This window comes from Portunus trituberculatus, chromosome 5 (genome assembly GCF_017591435.1).
Source record: "Portunus trituberculatus isolate SZX2019 chromosome 5, ASM1759143v1, whole genome shotgun sequence".
In the NCBI taxonomy this organism is placed as follows: domain Eukaryota; kingdom Metazoa; phylum Arthropoda; class Malacostraca; order Decapoda; family Portunidae; genus Portunus; species Portunus trituberculatus.
In genome coordinates, this window is record NC_059259.1 from 3,247,943 (window position 1) to 3,269,641 (window position 21,699).

Sequence of the window (21,699 nt, forward strand, 5' to 3'; positions counted from 1 at the left end):
CGTTATCGTGAGGAGAGGCGGCCCTTGGCGGCGTATTGCCGGGGTCGCGGCCTCCCGCTAACGCAAACCACCCTCCTCGGTGATGAACACCCGGATGTGGTCGATAGACTGATGATTTACCTGACTGAGGCCAATTTAATCATAGAGTTGTGATTTATGTGTATATATTATGTTATTTATTCTATGTATTTATTCTATATATTTATGTAAATAAAAGTATGAAAGTGTGTATGTTTCCAATTTTGCGTGATCTAATGTGAATGTTTTCCCCTGGTGCAATACGTAGTGATACTACGTAGCCACCCTGTGTGATTGTGATTTATCCCTCCCTCCCCCATGCCCTGACAAAGGACAATAGTTTTGAGATAGGTATAGGATCCCTGTGTGAATGAAGCGTGCATGAGAATATGTGGAAACACGATGTTAAGATATTAAAAAAAAAAAAAAAAAAAAAAAAGAATAAAGCCATTAAAAAAACTGTATATATGTTAAAACAAAATAAAAGGCTTATTTTAAAAGAAATATTAAAAAAAAGTTAAAAAATAAATATATGGCCTAATACCCAAGATGGCCAAAAAAAAAAAAAAAAAAAAATGGAAAGTTAGTTCGAGGTCCAGGCCTCAACCAGTGAACACAACGCCTCTTGGACTACCGTGGGATCCACCTCACCCAGCACTTCACCACTGCGACACCTCATATGTATCACTTCCCCTCGTCCGTTTTTTCCACATTGCCTCCATATAGGATTAGTATTATTGTTAGGTATTAAGTTGGGTTCTTTATATTTATTTATGTGTTATAGAACCGTGACTGAAGCCGTGCTTCTTCTGATACTGTCAACCATTTTAGTTAGTTTTCGAGCTTCAATAACATCCTGGTCAGCCATGCAATCAACAATCTCAGTCGAGTCCATGTCCACAAAATCGCGGTGGGAGGCGACTCCCCGATACGAGTTCATGGACACCGGAATCGAAGGCTCGATCTCTGTCATGGATGCGCTGGAGTTTCAAAAGTGTTTTGACTTGATTTACGTGAAGCGTTTGAACTAACAAATCACCACTATCAAGTTTTTTAACATTAATCACGTTCCCAACATGGTAGTCAATTACCTTCTTGATAATAAATTAGTTACTGTAGAGAGGCGGGTGGTAGTCTTAGAGTGCAGGGTCACATGTTGCTTTATTAGGGTCAATATATAGACAGTCTGGCAGTCGGGGGTCGTCGATCAGTGTCCTCCCTCCCCTTTGCTGGGGAAGGATAGGAAGGTCCATCAGGCATGGAGGGGGAAGGTACACCCCCTCCTGCAGGAGGGGTGCGGGACACAAGTGGGAAGAAGTCAGGGGGGAGTTTCCTAGCGTCGGGTTATCCTGCCAGACTACTCTAGGGGGGCCGGACGTTGTCAATTCACCCCAAAAGCACGCTCACTGAGGCGAATCCTCCGTAAGTGAGAGAGGAAAGACAATCTGACAACCTCGCAACAGACACCTTCTGTTGCCGCTAAGGAGAGGAGAGTGAAGAGGCAAGGCTAAAAACACGGGGCAGTGGGAATCCTAACTATTTAACTATACCTAAGCCTGATGGGCGTACAAATAATCCACGCGGAGGTGGCAGAAAGACAGCAATAAAGATGAGGCTGTGAACAGAACTACGACTGTTACTACCACTACTACTACAGTTACTGCTGCTGTTGCTGTTGCTGCTGCTGCTGCTGCTGCTGCTACTACTAATGCTGTTGCAGCTGCTGCTGCTGTTATCACTATTACTAACTCATGATAGACATTTCCTGTCGGCTATGAATCATTTACCATATTGTTTACGCCAAGTACAACGTGGTCATACAGGTGCATGAAATTGTCTCACAGAAGGGTTGTCATAAGCTTCACTGTGCGGAGAGAGACTGAAATGGAATCATGAGTTGCTTTCTGGGTTATATTAGCAAGTAAAGCACTGAAGGGAGGGAGAAACACACACCTCCACTTAAATTACACGTCATTCGTCTATTTTCTATTTATTCCCTGTCGAAACACGTTTTTTTTTTTTCATGACAATCATCACTTATTCTAATAACGTTTATGACATTCATCATCAGTATAACCGATTCTTATCACTTTTAAGACTATCTGAAATTCTATATCAAATGGAATAAAGGTGTAGCAGGATGAGGGCGAGGAGCAGCAGAAACAGTAAGAAAAACGTACTGTTAGTTGTAGTAGGAGGAGGAGGAAGCGCATTCGGATTAAATGTCATAAACCTTAGAAAAGATGGCCGGCATCTCTTCGTTGCCCTTGTTGGGGCGCGAAGTTGCTCCACCCTCTGACTCATATCCAGCAGACTCAACTTGTGTTGACTCCTCCAGCTCCTCGCTCAAGGTATTCAGGGGGTATCTAGATCTCATTTCCATGGCTCCAGAGTTCGAAGTGTTGCCTGTGTACCTGAGGGGCAAAAAAAAAAAAAAAAAAAAAAACTATGGTTTGACAAGATTGAAAGAAACGTGGAATGATCGTAAAAAGACGAGTCATCCAGGTGTTGTTAAGAAGGTTAGGTTATGTTAGTCTAATTTAAAATAGGTTAGTTTATGTCAGGAACTACTTAGATCCAATTTTGGTTAGCTTAGATTACGTTTAGTTATGCTACTTTACCCCCAGCTTATTTTATGACCTACTACGTTTTGGTAATGCTGGTTTAGTAATGTTGTTGGTTTAGTTTATTATAGGTTATGTTGCATTAGGTTTAATCATGTTAGCTAGCTAAAGTTATTTATGATTAGATTATAATATTATTGAATTATATTTACTGTTGTCAATTTAGTTTTGTATAGTCTGGTTTATTTAGTTAGCTTAGTTTGTACTTTATAAATCATGCTAGCTCTAATCAGATTCTGGAAGCTTATTTATGAACTTAACACAATCCATCTCCCAAAAAACAGCTTGGATTACCGATTTCCAAATGGTCTGAATGGAGCATAACTGCCTCAAAATACTGATGTATAACCATGCGATTCTCAGCACCGACACAAGCATTGGTGGTAGCAAGGAAGACTCACTTTGAATTGCCGTGGTTGGACTTGATGCTGCCCTGCTTCCTGCTGTAGAAGGAGAGGGTGCTGGAGAAGCTCGTTGTGAACGTGGCGCTTCGGGAAAGAAGATTGGGGGTGACACCACAGCCCCATCTCTCGCGGATCTGAAATCAACGTGTATTTCATTGTTATGCTTGTGTGTGTTGGGGAGTAGGGGGTGGGTGGGTGAGGGTGTCAGTGTGTACAGTACCTTGCGTAACGTGGTTCGGTTGAGAATGAAGACCAAGAAGAGCGTAAGACCTTCCAGTGTGTTGATGATGTCCATGACTATCCTGCGAAAGAGAAGGAGGAAGAAGAAAAGAACATAGAAAGAGGGGGTAGAGGAAGAGGAAGGAAGGACAAGTTGAGAAGAGGAAGAGGAGAAGGAAGGAAGGGGGCATTAGAACGTGGGTCATGACATCAGTATAGGTTACCGTATCGCAGGTTATCTAATTCCTTCATTCCATAAGAAAACAGTACCTTAGTCTAGTTGAATTACTCGCATTGCACTAGACTCACCATTCGATACACCTGCCGTGTTGATAGGACACCACCTCTGCAATCCACGTCACACCCATCACCAGGAACAGCTTCACGCACAGCCACATCCTGCACAGCACCAACGATTATATTCTCTCTCTCTCTCTCTCTCTCTCTCTCTCTCTCTCTCTCTCTCTCTCTCTCTCTCTCTCACACACACACACACACACAGACTTTCCTCTCACCACAACTATTTTCAAAAGCCACAGACGATTAGCCACATTGTCGAAAGTATTTCTCCTATTAATAATGTAGGTCTTGTTAACCTGGCAATAGAACAGTAAACACATCCTTAGAAACCCGTGTAACATCTACAATAGCCTTGGGAATATAGTGGAGGTGTGGTGTGGAAGTATTTCAGAATACGGACCCTTCTCTCTCTCACCTTTCTCGATTCATTTCACGACTTCGCCTGAGCAACGAGTTCCTTTGTCTCTTGATCAGAATGACGATCACCAGCGCGAAGAGGACCATGTTTGTCACCAGCACCAGGGACACCCACGCGTAGTAGTAGATCCAAACCGACTTGCCGACTGTGGGTAGGAGGAAACAGTATACCAGAAATGTTAATGCTATCCACGATACTGGGAACACTACGAGATGGCATAAAAGTTCTTGTGTTTAGAGTTTTCTTAAGAAGAGGAATTAAAGAATTTAAATGTTAATAAACGATACTAATGACATACTCGGAGGGCTCATTAGGTCTTATATTTAGTTTACTAAGTGAGGTTAGTGATGGTGACAGCTACGTTAACAGAAGAAAAAATTAAGAAGCCTAAGGGTCATTATAACAGGGAGATGCATCACTTCTGCACACTGAAAGATTGCGGTATTTGAGGAGGAAGTCAAGGAAACATGTATGAAAATGTTGCTATAGAGATGACATTTGTAATATCTATTAATTTTTAGAACCATGTTTTTGTGGGATGCGAGATGATACCGAGGCGACACAGGAAAACAGTGCTGATAATGCCTGTGTCGTCAGTTTTTTTTTTTTTTTTTTTTCCCCGGTGACTTAATCTTGCAACACGCCACATGTCGATAGCCTTTATCCCACCCCTGACCAGCGGCACTGATGACGCCGTGTGTGTGTGTGTGTGTGTGTGTGTGTGTGTGTGTGTGTGTGTGTAATTCATCACGGTCGCCTGATGGTCACCCAGCCAGTCTTCCCCATTACGGAGCGAGCTCAGAGCTCATAGACCGATCTTCGGGTAGGACTGAGACCACAACACACTCCACACACCGGGAAAGCGAGGCCACAACCCCTCGAGTTACATCCCGTACCTATTTTACTGCTAGGTGAACACATCCCACACATTAAGAGGCTTGCCCATTTGCCTCGCCGCGCCGGGACTCGAACCCGGCCCTCTCGATTGTGAGTCGAGCGTGCTAACCACTACACTACCCGTGTGTGTGTGTGTGTGTGTGTGTGTGTGTGTGTGTGTGTGTGTGCGCGCGTGTGTGTGTGTGTAAAACTAATATAAAGTTTATAAAATTCAAGAAAAACAATTAGGTATGGAAACAGAATAAAATTGAAAGTAAAAAGATATGTAAAAAGTAAAAGCAAAAAATAGGTGAACAAGACAACAAAAACATGACAAGTAAAATGTTGCTTGGGTGTGATATTCCTGCGCCTCACCTGCGAACCAGCAGAAAATGTTGTCCAAGTTTGGTCTGATAATGCCTGAGTCGAGCGGCTGCTGCTCCAACACCGCGGCCACCAACGCGATAACTAGTGCGCTGCCCCACGCATACAGGGAGTACCACCGAAAGCGGTACAGACTCTGCCGCCCCGCCGCTACCTTTCGTGTTTTTCTACGAAGAAATATTTGAACATGTTTTGATTAAATTCATGCTGAAAGAAAATCCGAGGCACCGAGCTCATTTTCTTGATTTGAATTGACCAATTATTTTGTGTGCTAAACTTTTTCCCTTGTTCAGAGATTAAGAGGATGTTCCTACAACAGCTTTGGAAAACATCTTTAAACAGCGATAATATTAATCAGTAACTAAACAAACACATTAAAGACAACCGCATTCATCACATTACCGTCTCCTGTAGCTAAGGAAAATCTTACCGCTGTCAAAAAATATCAAAAGTAGAGAAATAAAAAGATCAAAATTAGTTTACGAGGCGTCTTGTGTGTATTTCCCTCTCGCCGCCAGCCGTTGTGAAGCAATAACAATTACATCTGGTCAAGTGGTTGTTCTATACCTGCTATAATTAATCTTTTCAGCAAAATGTCAATTAACCTAAAACTTATAGTTTCTTAAATAAAATAACTATTAATTGATAACAACTGATCATCAGTAAAAAAAATCATCTCATAGATAAATAGTGAAAGAAACCAAATGACTGACAAATGAAATAAAAATATCAGTAAATGATAGAAATGTAAATAAGGAAAAAAGTGATAAATGAACAGGAAACAAAAGAGCAGAGAGAAAATATCAGGAAGCACCACGTATAGACCTAACGACCGCTTCCAACTTCCTTTACTATGTTGTCATACTTTTGTATTCTCGTAACTGATGTTTTACTACTCCAGTGAAAGTTGTCATCAGGAGAGGTCTCGAAGAAGTTGAATAAGAGACCGTGGACCTGAATTTTGGAAGAAAATCGGGGTCCTCTTCAAGCTCCACCCAAGAACACGCACGGGACAGAATGAGAGTGATGGACACCAGTGAGACCCACCTGAGAGTCCTCCAGATATCGAAGGACATGACGTTGAGCCAGAAGAAAGCGGCGAGCAGACTCATGTGCTTGAAGAAGGCTGGAAAGAAGACCAAAAATGCTAATTACGTGGCAGGGTTGGAATGACTGAATGAGAGGCGGTAACTCTTGTGGTTAGAGGGAGGCAGTCCAGGGAGAGTAATGGTGTGTATTGCGGTGTGTCTTTGTTTCTTCGTTTATTAGCAGAAAGTGAGGATATTATGAGGATGTGCAAGCGAGTCCAGTAGTTAAGTAACGGTAGAAAATGAGTTTGTTTTTGCACACACACACACACACACACACACACACACACACACACAGAGGGTGAGAGTTAGCATGGACACTATTTAGCAATGAATGACAGTGGTGAGTATGACAATGTCAGAAATAAGACCACATGATCAGAAAGACTGTAGGTAACGATTACAAGAACTGGTAGATTGAGATAAACATTGTGTGTGTGTGTGTGTGTGTGTGTGTGTGTGTGTGTGTGTGTGTGTGTGTGTGTGTTTATATTCTGAACGAAACAAAATTTAGACGAGTGTACTTTCGTAACGCTAAAAATCTTTCAATAAAAAGGAAACCAAAGGAAAGATAATGAAGTGAGCTGTCACGGAGAATCCTCATGCAACATTAGCAGGTGGCAATTGTACAGACAGGAGTCATTTTTTGTTTCCCAATAACGCAATGACACAGATCCTCACCTATAGTAATACAGACACCTGGCGACTGCGGTGTATTGGTCAGGTAAGAAATGGATATCAATAAGAAGGCCACGAAGAAAGCGAAGGCGAGGGAGATGAGGCAACGACCGTGTAATTTGCCCCGCAGGTCTGGTACGCTGAGGTAGATGATTAGAGTGATGCCTAAGAATGCCGTTGACACCAGCAAGAGTACAGGGTATATGGTGCGTCTGGCGTTAGTGCACACGGGTTCCGCATGCATATCATCCTCAACAGAGCATATGAATGCTTTTGTGACGATCTTGTCGTCATCGATTAAGAAGTTGTCGACACAGTAACTGGTGGGTGGATCGCGATGATTACTGAAGGGACTGAACAAATCGCCATTTTCCAAAAGGTAAAATTTGTCGTCCTTGTGTATTGAAGGGTCAGCCTTATAGATAAAACATTGGGGCCATCCATGCAAGACGGTCAAGTTTCCGGAGTGCGTGACATTAGTCAGATTTGTGTCAACAAAATTTGGCTCCCAGACCTGGCCTTCATGTTCCGCAGGGAGACAATCTATTCCTTCCTTAGAATGAACTTGTCCATCGGGACAACACTTCCGCACACAGGTCACGTCTCCACACAAGTTTCGATGAACAGCTTCATGGTCCTCGTAACAGATGGTGGCCACGTAGCTGTCCCCTTCCTCACGCCGCACACAGAATCCTTCCTGCAGTATTTCCTTGATAAAGTAAGGCGTTGTCCAAACTATAGATACCGCACCTGATTCGTAGTCGTAGAGGAGGCGGCCTTTGCTTACGTTAAGAGGGATGTTTATCTCTTTCTCGTGTTGCGTACATTTTCGCCCAGGCAAAGTTGTTACCTCGGACCACTTTACAAACGTTTTGCCCATCACGATGCGAGGCGAGAAACGATGTTAGAATTATCATCACCACAGGGAAGGGAACCGGAACCATCTTGATTTCCAAGGCAGCAGCGGGGCACTGCTGGCGGCGGGACACACACACGAGCCTTGGAAGGGATGGGGACCCCTTCAGCGTTGTTGAGTACGTGGTCAATGCAGTAGTGTTCATATTCTCGCTGGTGCCACAGTAAAGCTCCGTTTGGAAGGAGAGTGAATTTGTGTGCTGGATCACTTTTAAAATCTAAGTCCATTTGCACATAATCTCCAAAACAGTCCACACTTCCCACCGTTACTCCGACAAAGTCATCCGTCAAGGACACTTGAATGACGCCTGTGTCAGGATTCGTCACTAACACTTTGGTTTGTATATCCACACATTCAGAACCGTTTATGGCCTGATTTCCCTCACATCGACATTTGAAGTACTTTGCTTCGTAACCTTGTCTATGGAATACGTTTGTCTTTTCATTGTGTTGTCCGTTTGGGTTTGGCAAACGTTCTTTTTGAAGGGTGAGATTCTGTCCACGTGTCACTGGGAGTCCTGCCAACACTGCCACTGCCACCAACACCAGTGTTGTCCTCACTACCATTGCTACTGTGTTCCCTCTGTTGGGTGGTACACACACTATATCCATGTCAAAATCAAGAGGGTCAAGGCTGTCAAGCCGAAGATGCCTTGAGAACAGCCATCACATCACTCGCTTAACATCTCACAATGAAGCTGTACATAACACATTCCACTAAACGATTACATAGTTTACTAGAAAAAAAAGAAAAAATAATCAAATAATTGACGGGTGAGAATGCGTTCTCTGTGCGGGGCAGTGTTGTCACCTCAAAGTCTGGTATAGAAGTGACTGATAACTGATAAGCTGCTTGCCTCTGTAGCGTAGAATCGTTTCCCTCGTGAAATCATGTACCACCCAGGAAAAATGTCGTACCTACCTAGCTGGCAGTGTGCCTCGAGTCACCGTCATGAACAAAGCGCTTGGATAAGTTGCAGTAAAAGGTTGTTTGTTTGTTTGTTCTCTCTCTCTCTCTCTCTCTCTCTCTCTCTCTCTCTCTCTCTCTCTTAATTTAATTAAAGTCATAGGGCACTGCATTGTAGAGAAAGTTTATTCTGGAATTGGGATGAATATCGTAAAATTGGGATAATGTCATCACGGGAGTAACAATCCAATCCTTGAAATCAAGAAAGCAACTGACAAGTGACAAGTGAGTGAGGCAGTGAGCCACTGAGCCGTCACCCGCTTTACCCATTTAACTATTTTATCGTAATACAAAGCCCGTGAAAAGTACACAATTGCTGATAAAATCTGCCACACGTGAACACACCACCACAACACTAGACGTAAACAATACACATGGTGACGTCAGCGGTTCCAATAATGCCGAAGTGCGTTCACCTCCTTGCCTCCTATCAGTCATGAACAGAGCACAGACTTGGCCTAGACACCGTGCGCTCTGTCTTTCTGCCATCTCCGTTGGGATTATTTATACGCCCATCAGGCTTAGGTAGGCTATAGTTAAATAAAGTTAGGAATCCCATTGTCCCGTGTTTTTAGCTTAGCCTTATCACTGTCCTTCCCTTAGCGGAAACAGGTGTCTGTTGCCAGCAGGTTCTCAGATTGTCTTTCCTTTCGCACCTACGGAGGATCCGCCTCAGTGACCGTCCGGTCCCCCTAGAGTGGTTTGGCAGGACAATCTGACACTAGGAAACTCCTCCCTGACTTCCTCCCACTTGTGTCCCGCTCCCCTCCTGCAGAAGGTGGGGTGTATCCCCCTCCATGCCTGCCTGACCTTACCCTCCACCCGTGAGGGGGAGGGAGAACACTGATCGACGATCCCCGACTGCCAGACTGTCTATTGACCCTAATAAAGCGACATATGTGACTCTACACTCATTGAAATCAAGAAAGCAATTGACAAGTGAGTGAGCTGGAAAGTGGAGTGCGCTGATTGGTCTCTTCCAGGTGGCCTCCCAGTAGCTGAGATGGTGAGCTGCGCCACTGCGCGGGATAGGCAGACAAATCCTTCTCTGTGGTTCGTGGTTTTCTCCTCTGTGGTGATGTATGCTGCCTCGACTGTTTTCCTATCCTTCTTCTTTAATCCTTTGCGTAGGGTCGTCGCTCCTACCCAGTTTGGTAGGTGGCCTTTGTCCCGGGCGTGCACCACTAGCGAGTTAGAGGTCCTGTGGTGGCGCATGTCATTTTTATGTTCATATATCCTCTTCTTCAGTCCTCGCCCTGTTTCGCCAATATAAGACGACGAACATCCACTGCACGGTATCTTGTAGATAACGCTGTCCTCGTTTTCTGCTCGTGGAGAGTTGTTGGTAACCATGTCCTTCGTTTTCTTCCCCGCGCAGTGGATTATCCTCAGGCCAGTCCTCGCGAGTAGACGGGATACCGGTGCCGTCCTCTTCGAGTACGGCACGACCAGGAAATCCTCTTCCCTTCTTGCTGGATTTTCTCTTCTTTTCCAAATTTCTTCTGCTTTCCTCCTCAGTTTTAGGAGCATGCCTGGTGGATACATTAACCTCTTGAATGCTTCCACGATGTATGCGCACTCATCGTGTAAGAATTCATCACTGCACACTCTGAAGGCACGTAAGAAGAACCCTATTACTATGCCTGATTTGGTTTTCATATCGTGCCGAGAAAAGAAGTGGACAAAATCATCCTTGTTTTTTTTTATTTATACCATGTGGGCTTTTCACGGGAATTTATGGGATAAAGGAGATACTTTTTGGGGTACCTCCTATCTCAAAGCCCACCCGCTAGGAAACCGTTGCCCCGAGTGAGGAAGCCCAACCTACACTCGGACCGTGGACAGGATTCGAACCCGTGCGCTTGGAGACCCCTCGGACCCCAAAGCACGCATGGTTCCACTGTACCACGGCGATAACCTTGTTAGTGGGTTTCCTGTATACGGAAAATATCGCTCTTTCATTTTTTCTGTGAATCACGGTATCTAGAAACGGCAACGCACCATTAACTTCCTCCTCCACTGTAAACTGTATGTGCTCATTTACTTCGTTGAGCTTACAGAGTTTGTCGTTAACGTTGGTGTCTGTCGGCATTATTACTATAATGTCATCAACGTAACGAAACCACATTGATTCGCTCCCCATCACACGCACTAAACTCTCGCTTTCGAGTAACTCCATGTAGAGGGAAGCCATAACTGCACTTAGGGGGGAACCCATGGCTAAACCTCTGTGTTGCACAAACTCATCACCGAACGTAAAGCACCCAAACTTCACACACAGAGACACTAGTTTTATGTAATCCGTCTTGTTCACTGGTAATTCACTTTCACTAACACTTTCGATTACTTTCTGCACCGCTTTCATTGCCCCAATGTACGTTCGTGAAGAGAGCCTTCACATCGAAGCTGGCCATCTTCTTCCCCGCAAGGTCCACGTGACGTATCCGTTCGATGAGGTCCGTAGAGTTGCGTAAGTGGGCGCTGCTGATGGTTCCCATTGCTGCTGATAGCGGTTTCGCCAATACTTTCGCGAGCCGGTGAGGAGCGCTTCCTATTCCCGATGTTATAGGCCTCATCGGGACTCCTGGTTTGTGTAGTTTTGGGAGCCCTCTCATCCTTGGTGGACGTGGTGCCTCTTCGAGAAAGCCAATTAGTTTCTTTCCTCTGTCTGTTCTAGATAAAATCTTCCTCACTTCTTTTCTGAATTTGGCGGCCTCTTTTTCTGCGAATCCTGTTCTAGTTTTCTTGTAAGTGTTGCTGTCACTAAGCAACTGCTGCATCTTGTCCACGTATTCGGTCCTCTTCATTACCACTACGCCGCCGCCTTTATCCGCTTGAGTTATCACGATGTCCGTGCGTCTGCCGAGATCCTTTAATGCCGTGCGAAACCTCCTTGGTAGTCCAGGCTCTTCATCCTCGGCGATCGCCTGGTAGCACGCTATGACTCCTTGTTTGCCCTTGTCGACGTCCTTCTCCTTCACTATGTGATGGTTAAAAATTGGAGTTAGCTCATCATAACTGTACAATGCAAGCAAGACTTATTTTGAAATGTTTCGCTGTTATGCGTTGCATGTTCAAACGCTCGTAGCGGTTGCTGACTTGCTACGATCATCTTAGCAGTAAGGTTACCGTAACCCTCCCTAAGGAAATACATACGTACATAATATAATAGTAGGTACACATACAACAAAAAACGTGTCCTTCTTTAAGCTAGTGTTGGTAGCTTCAGCTTCCTGAGTCTTTCTTCATAACTGAGACCTTTTAATTCTTGAATGATACGTAGCTATACGTTGCACATTTTCCACCATCTCAGTGTTTTTCAGGAGGTGAGGATTCCAGACCGAGTTCGCATATTCTAGATGTGGTCTTATCATTGCTTTGAACAATGTTTTGAAAATCTCATCATCCAAGCAACAAAAGTTCTTCTAATTAGCCCAACTGATTTATTTGCTTTATTTACTTATTCTGCCAAATGATCAGCACAACTTGATTTATCATTGATAATAACACCCATATCTTTCTCAGAATCTACCCTATTTAATTTTTTTCCATTTGATATCCTCGATCTTCAACAAATGTTCTCCTAGTCCTCATGTATTTACATGTATAGGAGTGAAAGTTTAGTAACAACTTTTTGCTCCAAGAATGCACATCTTCTATATCTTGCTGCAGCTTCTGACAATCCCCTTGCTCTTCAATAGGTCTGAAAATTTTTTTATCATTTGCATGCATGTAAATTTCACTGTCATTTGTTATAATGTCTGGGAGATCATTTATAAGAAGAACAAAGAGCAGAGGCCCAAGAACACACCCCTGTGGCCTGTGGCACTCTACCTGTCACTGACTTCCATCTCAGTATTTCTCCCTTCACCACCTACTCTTTGATGTCTTTGTGTTAGAAAAGCTGCAATCCATTCTTGAAATTTTTTTCCAATATCATGACTATTTATTTTACTTAAAAGCCTTTTATGTGCAACTCTGTCAGAAGCCTTCATGAAGTCACAGTGTATCACTTCCACTGCATGCCCCTCGTCATTAACATCAGTCCATCTATCCAAAACTTTCAAGAGCTGCAACACTGTTGACCGTCCTGGGATAAAACTGTATTGTTTTTCACTAAATAAATTATATGTTCTCATATGTACCATTATCTCATTATGGTCTCCAAGACCTTACAAATAACACTCACTAGGCTGACCGGCCTATAATTTCCTGGGTCACACTTGTCACTTTTTTTAAATATAGGTGTAATGTGAGCACTAAGTCAATCATGAGGAAGTTTCTTATGCTCAAAAGAGTACTGGAAAAATATTTCTAAAGGCACTAATAGTTGTTCCATACTTTCCTTTATGATGCTAGGGTGGATTCCATCAGATCCAGGAGATTTGTGCTTCTTTAGCTTTTCTGTAATCCTCTTAATTTTTACCTGACTTATTTCCAAATAATTTAATATTGGTACATCCTTATTCACATAGTCTGGTATCTCGCCCTCTGGTTCCACTACAAACACCTTTGAGAATTGTTCTGCAAAAATTTCCACCTTCTCCAAGTCACTGTCAGTTTTACCATCTTGAGTTGTGCCCTCATATAAATCAGGAATTCTTGGTTTACTCTTAACCTTAGCCTGGACATTTTTCCTGAACACTTTTGGATTATCCTTGACATTTTTTGCAGTCTCCTTTTTTTTCAATTTTATTGCATTTTGTTTCTTTTCTAATTTGATTAATTTGGTTTTCTGCACTCCTTCTCAGTTTCCAAGTACACATTTTTGTCAATTGTGCTCGGATTTCTCTTCAAGGATTTCATTATTGTCCATAATCTCTGTTTTCTCTTTATCTTTGTCCATAGTTTCTTGTTCATTTTCATTTGTTTTCTTCCTACAGTAATTAGAATTTCCTATCATTCTTGTGGGCACACTCTTGTCTGTTGCAGCATTCAGTTTTGATTTGAATTTATTCCACATTTCTTCAATATTAGTAACATTTGACAGATAGTTCACCCAGTCAATATCCAGTTCCTGTCTCAGCAAATCATAATCCCTTTTTCATAAAAGTAATCCAATTTACCTTCCTGGTCCAAAGTCTCCCGTATATTACAGGTCACTTATATCATTGCGTGGTCACTCTCTCCAAGGGGATATTTAATTGATACCTTTTCCACAATTGACTCATCATTACTAGAAAATAAATAAGTACTTTACTTATATTGTCACCCCTTATTCTGGTATTCACATGTTGGGCCAGAAAACAATCATGCACATTTTCTACAAATCTAGCCCCATACTCATTGATTCCAGTGCAGTTACTATATTTTTCCCAGTTTATTTGTGGCAGACTGAAAGCACCAATTATTGTTTTTATTTTAATTTTGTGGATAATATTGAAGTAGCATTAGTGTATCCATCCAAAGGCTAAATTAGGTTTGTTTCATATTGAGTTAGTTATTTTTAATGGTAATCCTTTCATTGTCTCACATACCACAAAAAATGGTAAAATAGATGCTGACAGGTGGCATCTCTGGCCGATGCTTGTGAACACCATGGTTTGTCCAATCAGTGAATAAGTTTGTGCATTTTTCAATACCTTAGAACTTTTAATTAGGCCTCCTAAGGGTGTTGATGTTAAGCATAAGCTAGTGGCACTAACTGTGGCCTAAAAACTAGAATTGATAAGAAAGTTAGAGAAAGGAGCTAGTGATATGAGTGTTTGTAAGGAGTATGGTGTGGCCAAGCAAACTGTGTCGGACATTAGAAAATCAAAAGATAATCTGGAAGAATATTCTACTAACTACTGTGTGGATGCATTGTCAAGTAAAGTGGTTAAAGTGCACCAAGAAAAAATGTATGGACTGGAAAAGATGGTGCGTTAGATGCCACAGTTATGAAATATGTGCGATGGGAATCAGTGTCCGTGTCATTGAAAGCCTTACAGGAGCTATGAAGCTGGTACAGAAGATTGATATCGAAAATTTCAAGAGGAGCGATGGGTGGCTGTGGTGATTCTGCAATCGGCATGGACTTTTTAATGCTACTCTGCAGGGTGAAGCTGGCGATGCAGACACGGCCAGCATCACATGACATGGCTGCATGTTGTGGTTGTAGGCTCACTGTACTTCATGTCTATTTACTTTATTCCTTGTGCTCTTGGCTATTAGTTAGGTTATTTTTAGGGTTATGTTAACTTAGATTAAATTTGTTTTGGTTTATTTGGTCAAGGAAATCAAAATAGGCTAGATTTTGCTTTCCTTAAAAGTCTAATGAGATAAACGATCAAATTTGGCAAATGTGTACCCCTTTGTGTTATCTGGACTTTTTCATTATCTGGACCAGTGCCTGCACCATATAGTCCAGAAGAACAATGCCGAATATATATATATATATATATATATATATATATATATATATATATATATATATATATATATATATATATATATATATACATATACACACACACACACACACACACACACACACACACACACACACACACACACACACACACACACACACACACACACACACACACACACAGTAAATCGAGGAGTTGTGACCTTGTTGTCCCGGTGTGTGGTGTGTGCCTGGTCTCAGACCTATCCCAAGATCGGAAATAATGAGCTCTGAGCTCGCTCCGTAGGGTAACGTCTGGCTGTCTCGTCAGAGACTGCAGCAGATCAAACAGTGAATACACACACACACACACACACACACACGCACACACAGACACACTGTGTCTGAGAGAGGGAGAAGACCTGATGATGGTTGGAGAAGGGAAATATAATGTTTGGAAAAGAAATAGAGTAGGTAAGATGGGAGGAGGAGTGATGTTGCTGGTTAAAAAGATATAAAGGTGGATCAAGTGAAAGAAGGTATGGGAAAGGCAGAAGTGCTAAAGATCAGAGCAGAAACTAATGAAGGAAAAAAGAGGCACTACATAGTGGTGTACGTACCACCTAAGACAAATGCATGGTCAGTACAGGAATATGAAGAAATGATAAGTGATACAGGAACATGTCTGGAAGAAATGTTGGGTGGCTGTGAACGAACTATAATGATGGGAGATTTTAATTGTAAAGAGGTGTGTTGGGAGGACTGGTCAATGGAAGGATCAGAGACAACATGGGGAAATACACTATTGACACTGGCAATGGAAAATGTGTTAACTCAGTGGGTCAAAGAAGATACTAGGTTTGGAGGAGAGGGAGCATCGTCAAGACTGGACTTGGTCTTTAGTACAGAGCCAATGGTCATTGAGGAGATGAGGGTGGAGTGCCCTTTAGCAAAGAGTGATCATGCAGTTTTGGAGTTCAAGGTGATAGATGAAGAGAAATCTAGAAGAAATGAAGAATATAAAGTGGGAAGATGGAATTATGCCAAGACAGATTTTGGAAACCTAAAGAAATTCTTTCAAGAGACAAATTGGATGAAATTCAAGAGTGCTAAGGAGCAAATGAAAAGTGGAAGGAATTTATAAAAATATACAAAGAAGGTGAGAAAAATTTGTACCAATAAGACAACATAGAGAAGTTGGAAAGCAGGACTGGTTTAACGATAGATGTGAAAAGGCTAGAACAAGAAAAGAGGATGCATGGAAGAGGTGGAGAAGGAAAAGACGGATTAAGCAGTGGGAAAGTTACAAAAGAGCAAGAAATGAATATGTGTTGATTAGAAGAGAAGAAAGAAAGAAACAAGAAAAGGATATAATTGATAAATGTAAAGACCAACCAAGGCTTTTTACAGACATGTGAACAACAACATCAAAAATAGAGAAAGTATTGAAAGTTTAGAAGTAAATGGAGTATGCAGTGAAGATCCCAGGAAATGGCAGAGGCTATGAATGGATGCTTTCGGAAGGTATTCACAAAGGAGACTGCTTTTGACAAACCACTGGTAATGGAACAGAAAGGGATTATGAAGGAGTTTCAAGTAACTGTGGAGGAGATCAAGAATATGATGGGGAGTTTAGAAGTGAGAAAAGCTGTGGGACCTGATGGGGTATCAGGATGGATTTTAAGAGAATGCAGGGAGCAACTGGCAGAAAAAGTTTGTGAAGTAATTGATGCCTCATTAAGGGAAGGTGTAGTGCCCCAAGACTGGAAAAGAGCTAACATTGTCCCAATCTATAAATCAGGTAACAAGAGAGACCCATTGAACTATAGACCAGTGTCACTTACAAGTGTGGTAGCTAAGATGTGTGAGAGGGTGGTGAAGAATAGATGGACAGACTTCTTGGAGAAAAATGACATACTTTGTGAGTGTCAATTTGGTTTTAGAAAAGGGCGTTCATGCACGACAAACCTGATATGTTACTATTCGAGGGTGATAGATGTAATACAGGAAAGAGATGGTTGGGCTGATGGAATATATCTGGATTTAAAAAAGGCCTTTGATAAGGTACCACACCGGAGACTGATCTGGAAACTTGAAATGGTAGGAGGAGTGCATGGCAGTTTACTAAAATGGATGGAAGACTTTTGGTAGGAAGAGAAATGAGAACAATAATTAAGGACAGACCATCAGAATGGGGCTTGGTGGAGAGTGGAGTTCCACAGGGATCAGTGTTGGCACCAGTAATGTTCGCGGTCTACATAAATGACATGGTGGATGGGGTGTCCAGTTATGTGAGCCTATTTGCAGACGATGCAAAATTGTTAAGAAAAGTGAGATGTGACAAAGATTGCGAACTACTCCAGGAAGACTTGGACAGAATATGGAAATGGAGCTGTACATGGCAAATGGAGTTCAACACGACAAAATGCAAGAAAATAGAGTTTGGCAAGAGTGAAAGAAGAATCAGGAGTATGTACAAGATAGGAAATGAAGACATAAAACCAGTCATGAAGAAAAAGACCTTGGGGTGACAATTACCAATGACCTATCGCCAGAGAGACATATAAACAAAATAATTGGAGAAGTATTGAACTTATTGAGGAACATAAGAGTGGCGTTCGTATATTTAGATGAAGAAATGATGAAGAAAATAATTACTGCAATGATAAGACCGAGGCTTGAATATGCAACAATACAGTGGGCTCCGAACTTAAAGAAACACATAAGGAAACTAGAGAAAGTACAGAGGGCTGCAACAAAATGGTGCCTGACTTAAGAGATTTGACTTATGAAGACAGACTGAAAAGAATGCAACTTCCGACCCTGGAAAACAGAAGAGAAAGGGAGACCTGATAGCAATATACAGAGTGATGATTGGCATGGAAAAATGGATAGGGAAGATCTGTGTATGTGGAATGAAAGAATGTCGAGAGGGCATGGGAAAAACTAAAATGGCCACTTATAGGAGAGATGTGAAAAATATAGCTTCCCTCATAGAAGGGTGGAAGCATGGAATAGTTTAGACATGGAAGTGGTCAACGCAAGGAATATTCATGATTTTAAGAAAAAGCTGGACATTAATAGATATGGAGACGGGACAACACGAGCATAGCTCTTTTCCGTATGTTACAATTAGGTAAATACACAAACACACACACACGCACAGGAAGGACGCGATACCGTCGCTCCCAAGAATCAGCTGATCTTCACTACCTTTGTTTGGGTTTACAGTGGCCTGGGCGATAAGTGTGGACTCATTTTTTTCATGAATACAGTGTTAAATAATAATGAGTGAGAAAGATATTCCATCTAAATGCAGGTATGTGACAAGGGAAAGAATGAAAGCTGATGATGACAATGTTGGTGAGGGAGGAGGAGAATTTGAAGGCTTTGATACGGCGCAAACTTCACTATTTGATAGAGTCTTAACTATCGAACGTAAATTAGATAAATTGATAAAGGAGAGTATGGGAATGAAAGAGAATGAAGAACAGGATAAAGAGCTCCAGAAATTGAAAGAAAGGATAAAAGAGTGGAAGAAAACGAAACTAGGCTAAGAACCGAAAATGAAGAATTAAAAGTCCAAATAGCGAACTATAAGAAATTGATGGAAGAAGGACTCGGTAAAGCCGAGAAAGAAAAAGAAAAGCTAAAAGATCTAGTTAACAAAGAAGAAGAAAGAGTACAAGACGTGATTAAAAAGAAGTACAAGCATGGAGAATCCAAGATAAGAAAGACAAGGAATCATTTCAAGAAGTATTTCAAGAACAGTTAAAAGAAAGAGATGAAAATATGACAAGCAAAATGATAGGAGTCCTCAAGAAAAAGAAAATTTAGTAAGAGAAATTATGGAAAAAAGAAGAGTGTAATTATTTTTGGACTGAAAGAAAAAATGTTAAATATAGACCAAGAAGGGAAAAAGACGAAATGAAATCAGTAAAAGACCTACTAAAACATCTGAATGACGAGGATAGACAGAACTTAGAAGAGGAAGTAGAAGAAATCCATAGAATGGGACCATATCAAGAAGGAACAGTGAGACCAATTAAGATATTACTAAAATCACAAGCAGCAGCAGAAGAAGTACTATATAGAAAAATGAAACTCAGAGAAACAGAAGGTTGCAAAGATATATATATAAAGAAAAATAGAAACGAGGAGGAAAGGAAGAGACACAATGAACTGGTGGCAGAAGCAAGAGAAAAAATAATGAAAGGTCAGAGGAGGAGAAGAAGGCATTTTTGGAGAATTATAGGAGACAGGATAAGGAAATGGTATATAAAAGAGAAAGAAGAGAAAAGAATGGAGCAAGTTTAACTAAAATGATAAGAACAAGAGATTAAAAATGATGTATACAAACATAGATGGGATTTTATCTAGTAAATTAGAATTAAGAGATTACATAAAGAAAGAAGAACCAGATATTGTATGCCTGGTGGAAACAAAGTTAAATGAGGCAATAAAATAGACATAGATAAAAGGTATAATATATGGAGGAGAGACAGAGTGGGTAAAGGAGGAGGAGGAGTCATGATGATGTTAAGGAAGGAGATAGTGGTAAATCAAGTGGAGTTTGGGAAGGAAAATCAGAAATACTGTATGTTAAGATGCATATTAACAAAAAGGAGTTAACAATCATTGGAACATATGTGCCACCAAAACAAACTCATGGACTAACCAAGAATATAGAGACATGATAGATGACACAATAAGGAGTCTTACAAGAATCATTAAGGAAAGGAGAAAAGTGATATTGGTAGGAGATTTCAACTGTAAGGAGGTAGACTGGGAAAATTATGAAAGTGGTATGGGGAAGATGCCTGGGAGATAGATTCCTGAACCTAATGATAGATAATTTGATGGTCCAAAGAGTAAAGGAAAACACAAGATTCAGAGGAAACGATGAGCCGGCAAGATTAGACCTAGTTTTTACAAGGGATATACCAATTAACGATGATATAAGATACAAGTGCCCATTGGGAAAGAGTGACCATGTAATATTAGAGATGGATATAGAAGAAGGAAAGGAAGATAGAGATGAATCATACAAAGGAGACCGATTAAATTACAGAAAGGCTGATATTGAGAATCTCAAGAACTATTTTAAAACGTAAACTGGGAGGAGATGGAAAACTCATTAACGGTTCAAGAGAAATATAACTTATTTTTGGAAATATACAAAACTGGGGTCAGGGAATATGTTCCGAAATATAGACCTAAAGAAGAAGGAAAGAAAGATTGGTTTAATGCAAGATGTGCTAGGGCAAAGGAGAAACGAGATGGAGCATGGAAAAGGTGGAGAAGAAACAGAAATCCAGAAAATAAGGAAAACTTCAAAACAGCAAGAAATGAATATGCTAAGGTGAGAAAGGAAGAAGAAAAGAACTATGAAAAGGACATTGTCGAAAAATGTAAGGAACAACCAAAATTGTTCTACAGATTCATAAATGGAAAAATAAGACAAAAAGAAACAATAGAAAGGTTAAAAGGAGAAAACGGAATGGTGGAAGACCCAAAAGTATGGCAGAACTGTTAAATAGTAAATTTCATGAGGTCTTTACTAAGGAATCCAAATTTGAAAGACCACAGGGTAATAGAGAGACTGTCTATATGAAAGAGATTAAAGTAACCAAGCTTGAAATAAAAAGTTGATGACGGAATTGGATGAGGAAAAGGCAATGGGACCGGATGAAGTCTCAGGCAGAATACTGAAAGAATGTAGGGAAGAACTAGCAAGTCCAATATACAACATCATAAAATGCTCAATAGAAAATGGAACAGTGCCAGTGGAGTGGAAAAGAGCTGAGGTGGTTCCCATATATAAGAGCGGAAGGAAGGAAGAACCTTTAAATTACAGACCGGTATCACTAACTAGTGTAATATGCAAGATGTGTGAAAAAGTAATAAAGAAGCAATGGATCGAGTTTCTTGAAGACAACAAAATATTATCAAATAGCCAATTTGGTTTTAGAAAAGGTCGGTCATGTGTGACAAATTTATTGAGTTTCTACTCTAGAATAGTTGATAAAGTACAAGAGAGAGAGGATGGGTTGACTGTATTTATTTAGATCTAAAAAAGGCTTTTGATAAAGTGCCACATGAAAGATTACTATGGAAGTTAGAGGAGAAGGGTGGCTTAAAAGGAAGCACATTGAGATGGATGAAGAATTACTTAAGGGGGAGAGAAATAAGGACGATAGTTAAAGATATGAAGTCCAAGTGGAGAACAGTAGACAGCGGAGTGCCACAGGGGTCAGTATTGGCACCAATACTTTTTCTCGTATATATAAATGACATGCCAGAGGAGTGAACAGCTACATAAATCTGTTTGCGGACGATGCGAAACTGTGCAGAGTCATTAAACAAAAGAGGATTGTGAAATACTACAGGAAGACTTAAACAAGATCTGGAAATGGAGCAAAAAATGGGAGATGGAATTCAATGTGGACAAAAGCCATGTCATGGAAATGGGAAAAAGTG

General features: G+C 41.2%; 1 protein-coding gene across 2 annotated transcripts; it reads right to left on the reverse strand.

Moving 5' to 3' along the window:
* Positions 1-901: 901 nt before the first annotated feature.
* On the reverse strand, positions 902-8,740 carry LOC123516155 (probable G-protein coupled receptor Mth-like 3). 2 transcript variants are annotated; one of them, XM_045275317.1, is made up of 8 exons: positions 7,013-8,740; positions 6,291-6,369; positions 5,235-5,410; positions 3,981-4,128; positions 3,575-3,664; positions 3,267-3,348; positions 3,044-3,180; positions 902-2,432 (listed from the first exon to the last, which is right to left on the reverse strand). In XM_045275317.1, exons 1-8 carry the CDS (start codon positions 7,887-7,889, stop codon positions 2,237-2,239), a joined length of 1,785 nt encoding a protein of 594 aa, XP_045131252.1. In that variant the 5' UTR covers positions 7,890-8,740; the 3' UTR covers positions 902-2,236. The 2 variants fall into 2 exon arrangements, with proteins under 2 accessions (XP_045131252.1, XP_045131260.1); XM_045275325.1 differs by having other exon boundaries at positions 2,247-2,432; positions 3,267-3,343.
* Positions 8,741-21,699: the final 12,959 nt, after the last annotated feature.